At 38.3% G+C, this 3,707-nt stretch overlaps 1 protein-coding gene across 1 annotated transcript in view; it reads left to right on the plus strand.

Moving 5' to 3' along the window:
• The window catches only part of LOC108965654, a 336,480-nt gene extending 332,975 nt beyond the window's left edge, over positions 1 to 3,505 (plus strand). Inside the window, exons 10-11 of the mRNA XM_018928203.1 lie at positions 2,258 to 2,527; positions 2,674 to 3,505. Coding sequence (XP_018783748.1) covers positions 2,258 to 2,527; positions 2,674 to 3,237 — 834 coding nt within the window. The 3' untranslated portion in view covers positions 3,238 to 3,505. The remainder of the gene's footprint in view (positions 1 to 2,257; positions 2,528 to 2,673) is intronic.
• The last annotated feature ends 202 nt before the right edge of the window (positions 3,506 to 3,707 follow it).

Here is a 3,707-nt window from a genome sequence, read left to right on the forward strand (position 1 = left end):
GTTAAAGTTAAAGTTAAAGTTAAAGTTAAAGTTAAAGTTAAAGTTAAAGTTAAAGTTAAAGTTAAAGTTAAAGTTAAAGTTAAAGTTAAAGTTAATGTTAAAGTTAAAGTGGAATTAGCACATAAAAGGGTATAAACTTAACTTTTTCTTAATACTGATCGGGCAGTTGATATGGCAGATATGTGAGAATCCGAACAATCTTTGGAGATTTCAACATTATGTTTTTGTGAATATATTTTAGCAAATGAAAAAGGTTTTCATACAAAAGCTCGTTTTTGATCATTCTGTTTGTATCGCTAACATGCACTATAGTTATCCGATATCGGCGGTACCGACAAATGCGCAGCTTCTTTGACAAAAACGGACGTGTGCAATATTTCAGATCGATATCTCAAAAACTGAGAAACGAGATTGCGTATATACAGATGAACATGACTAGATGTCCATTTGTTGTTAGCTCGCATACTTATATATATGTACCTTATAGGATATTCGAAGTTTTTTTTTTTTTTGTTTTTTGATGTTAAAAAAATTTTCATAAATTAATACACTGTGTTGAAGGTGTAAAAGTTATGTTGTGTTTGGACATGAAAAGATAAATTAACCTTAAAGTTTGGAAACAAACATTTTGTTCTGTAAAAGATAAAAAATAAAAAGCCAAAAATTAGCTTTTATTCACATAACTTTTGAGGTTATGAAAAAAAGTGTCAACAGAAAAGTTTTTTTTTTTTATGGCCCACAGCCTTGCCATAATCGTTTTCAAAAGGACTCATAGTTTTGCCGGAAATCGATAATAGTAATTTTTAACGATTGGAATTTAAACCAACCCCTTCAATTCCTCTTCTCGACATCAGATCGCTCTTAAATTATTATTTTTTAAATTTTTGTTAATTAATCTTTATTTTCGAATGGTTTTCAACTTACTGTGGTCTATTTTTGCTTTAAAAAAATATCGACCTAGACGCGGTTTTGACCAACTCGAAAGAAAAATATTTCCTTTTCCAACTCTCATTTTCAATTAAGTGTTGTCTTTTTATGTATGATATTGAAAGTTGTTGTATTCTTCTCTTTAAATGTAAGAGTTTAAGGAAAAACAAACAACAAAGAAATTATTCATTTAAATTTCAACTCAATTAAGCTCAGCAGCAAATTGGCAAATATCAACAACTAGCAGGCATAAAATTCTCAATTTTCAGTTGTTGTTTTTATTATTGGGCACATTGACACGCTGGTCATAAAAGCTCTTTGAGCTGACGTTATGATGTTCTTGTGCCTTTGTTGTCCTTACAGTAGCTCATGGCCAGCGGCAGCAACAGCTGCAGTAATGTTGATGGGGCAGAAGCCGAAAGTGTCGAGCAGGAAGAGGATTCAGCGGGAGGCGGTGTGGGTAATGGGAAATTTGCCTGCAGCTTATTTCAGTGTGACCGAACATCAATAACACTATTATTGTAAAATTATTATTATTATTATTATTGCAGTAATGCTTGCTTATAACAACAGCCATTGTATTGTTGCGGCAGCTTGTGGGCCGTTGCAGTTGCAACACACATGCAAAGTTTCAACTTTATAATTAACTAGTTGCTGTTCTTTAGATCAACATTTGCTATTAATATTAAGCCACTGCCAGGGACTGCTGGATAATTTAATCAGTTGGAGAATGAGTTTTTAGTATTTCGACTATTCTTACACATACATATACATGCAGTGTGGAGAGAACCTTTGACAGAAAATGGGTGATTTCGAATATGCAGAAGACTGAATGGTTATCTTATTTGAAGRCCGAAATAGCAACTGTTGGCACGAGTTATTCTGCTTTGGATTTCGAAGCTGATGCTCTTGTTGGAGTTAATGCTGGTTCCAAGATATGTAGACGAAATTAGCTACGACTATCTTCTCTGTCCCTATATAGAAAATACAAGTTCTAAACCACTGGAACTTCTTGTAACAGACTCTCGTTTTCCTATTTTTCTTCGGCCACCGTCAGCAACACAAGCTGACGAATTAAATTCGACTTCACTCAATCTTTTCGAGCACAGTCATTATGAATTGATTTTCTTCCCGCCGAAAAAAATTTTAACTCCTCCACTCAGTCGGGTTGGCTTTGACAAATCAAGCACTGACTGCGTGAAAACTTTTCAACAACTTTCATTAAACTATTTTTTCTTTAGCTGGCAAATAGCCAAAGACAGAAAGTTTGTCATGCCACGCTGATGCCAAAATAATTAACTTACACGCGATACTCTCTCACCCTTTGCAGCTCACAAATTCAGACGCAACTTCGGTAACACTGAAGGGTGTCAACCGCGAACTAACCGGCAACTACCAGTGCGAAGTGTCCGAAGATGAGCCGCTCTTTCACACTGACATACGCGCCGCACACATGCAGGTCATCGAACTGCCCAAGGATGAGCCAGCTATGCAGGTGGACAAGAAGGTCATCACCATGAATGACAACTTCAAGGCTGTCTGCACGGTTGGGATGTCATATCCGCCAGCCAACATAACATGGTACATCAACGGACGCAAGGTGAGTTGACAGTTACGAATGTAGACTAAGTTTTTAAAATTTTTAGAAATTTAATTAAATTTTTTTAAAATTACAAAATATTCCTCAACTAAATATATAATATACATCTCTTTTAACCCGGCTCTATCTCTTCCGACACATGACAGATTTACAAAACACCCTTTCAACGCATCAACCACGTCGCCTTCGAAGGTACCTCCACATATTCCTCGCTAGAAATCTCCCCACATAGCCAAGTGCTGCAAGGTTTCTTCCAGACGGTGCCCAAATACCAGACGACAAGTATACTGCTGCTATGCGAGGTCTCCATACTGCATGTCTTCCATAAGAACGTGCAACAACGCCTGCTGCTGAGCATAACACCGCCCACCACCATCTCGCCCAACCTGCTCGGCCTCGAGGGTTCGAAACGCATCAACGGCGATCCAGACAACTCGGCGCTCACAGGCGGCGTCGCCAGTAGCCACAACAGCAGGCGACGAATAGGAGGCGTGTTCGCGATCGTCGGCATGGCGTTCGTTGCACTGTTGGCGGTGGGCGTGTGTCATGGCGCTACAATGGGCGTACTTACCGATGATACAAAGCCACCGCTTGCAACTCGGTCCACTGTGGCAGCGGCTTCGTCGAAGCGCCAGGCGGTAGTACTTGCGACGTCCGCGTCATTGGCGCCAAGCGTGGCAGCAGCGCAGAAAGCTGTGGCTCAGCTGTGACCTCAAGGCAGCGTATATATTGGTGGTTACAAGCTCAGTGATGGCAGGCAAATTGCAACAACTACAAAGTAAATAAATAACGGTAGTCGTTTTGTGAATGCAAAAACAACAACAACAAACAAAACGCAGAAACGGCAGCGGCGGCGGCAGCAGCAGGCGTTATGGAGGCTAACACGGCATGCAAACTATAACAGTAGAGAAATGTTAATTTAATGCAAAAACAACAACATAACAACAAAAACCAAATCAAAATGGCAAATAATGGAAATTGATTTTGCACACAAAATTTAATTGTGAAAAACACCACAAAATAAAAAGGAGAAAATTGGAAAAAATTAAATCTAATATTAAGCATAATACAAATAGCGGTAAATGAAGCAGAGCAACAAAAAATTATGCAAATATGTCTGGTATAAATGATAATAAATAAAAAGGCGTAAAGTAAATACTGAGAAATAATTATAATGAAA

The sequence above is a fragment of the Bactrocera latifrons genome, unplaced genomic scaffold (genome assembly GCF_001853355.1).
Source record: "Bactrocera latifrons isolate USDA-ARS-PBARC rearing strain unplaced genomic scaffold, ASM185335v1 scaffold_144, whole genome shotgun sequence".
In the NCBI taxonomy this organism is placed as follows: Eukaryota; Metazoa; Arthropoda; class Insecta; order Diptera; family Tephritidae; genus Bactrocera; species Bactrocera latifrons.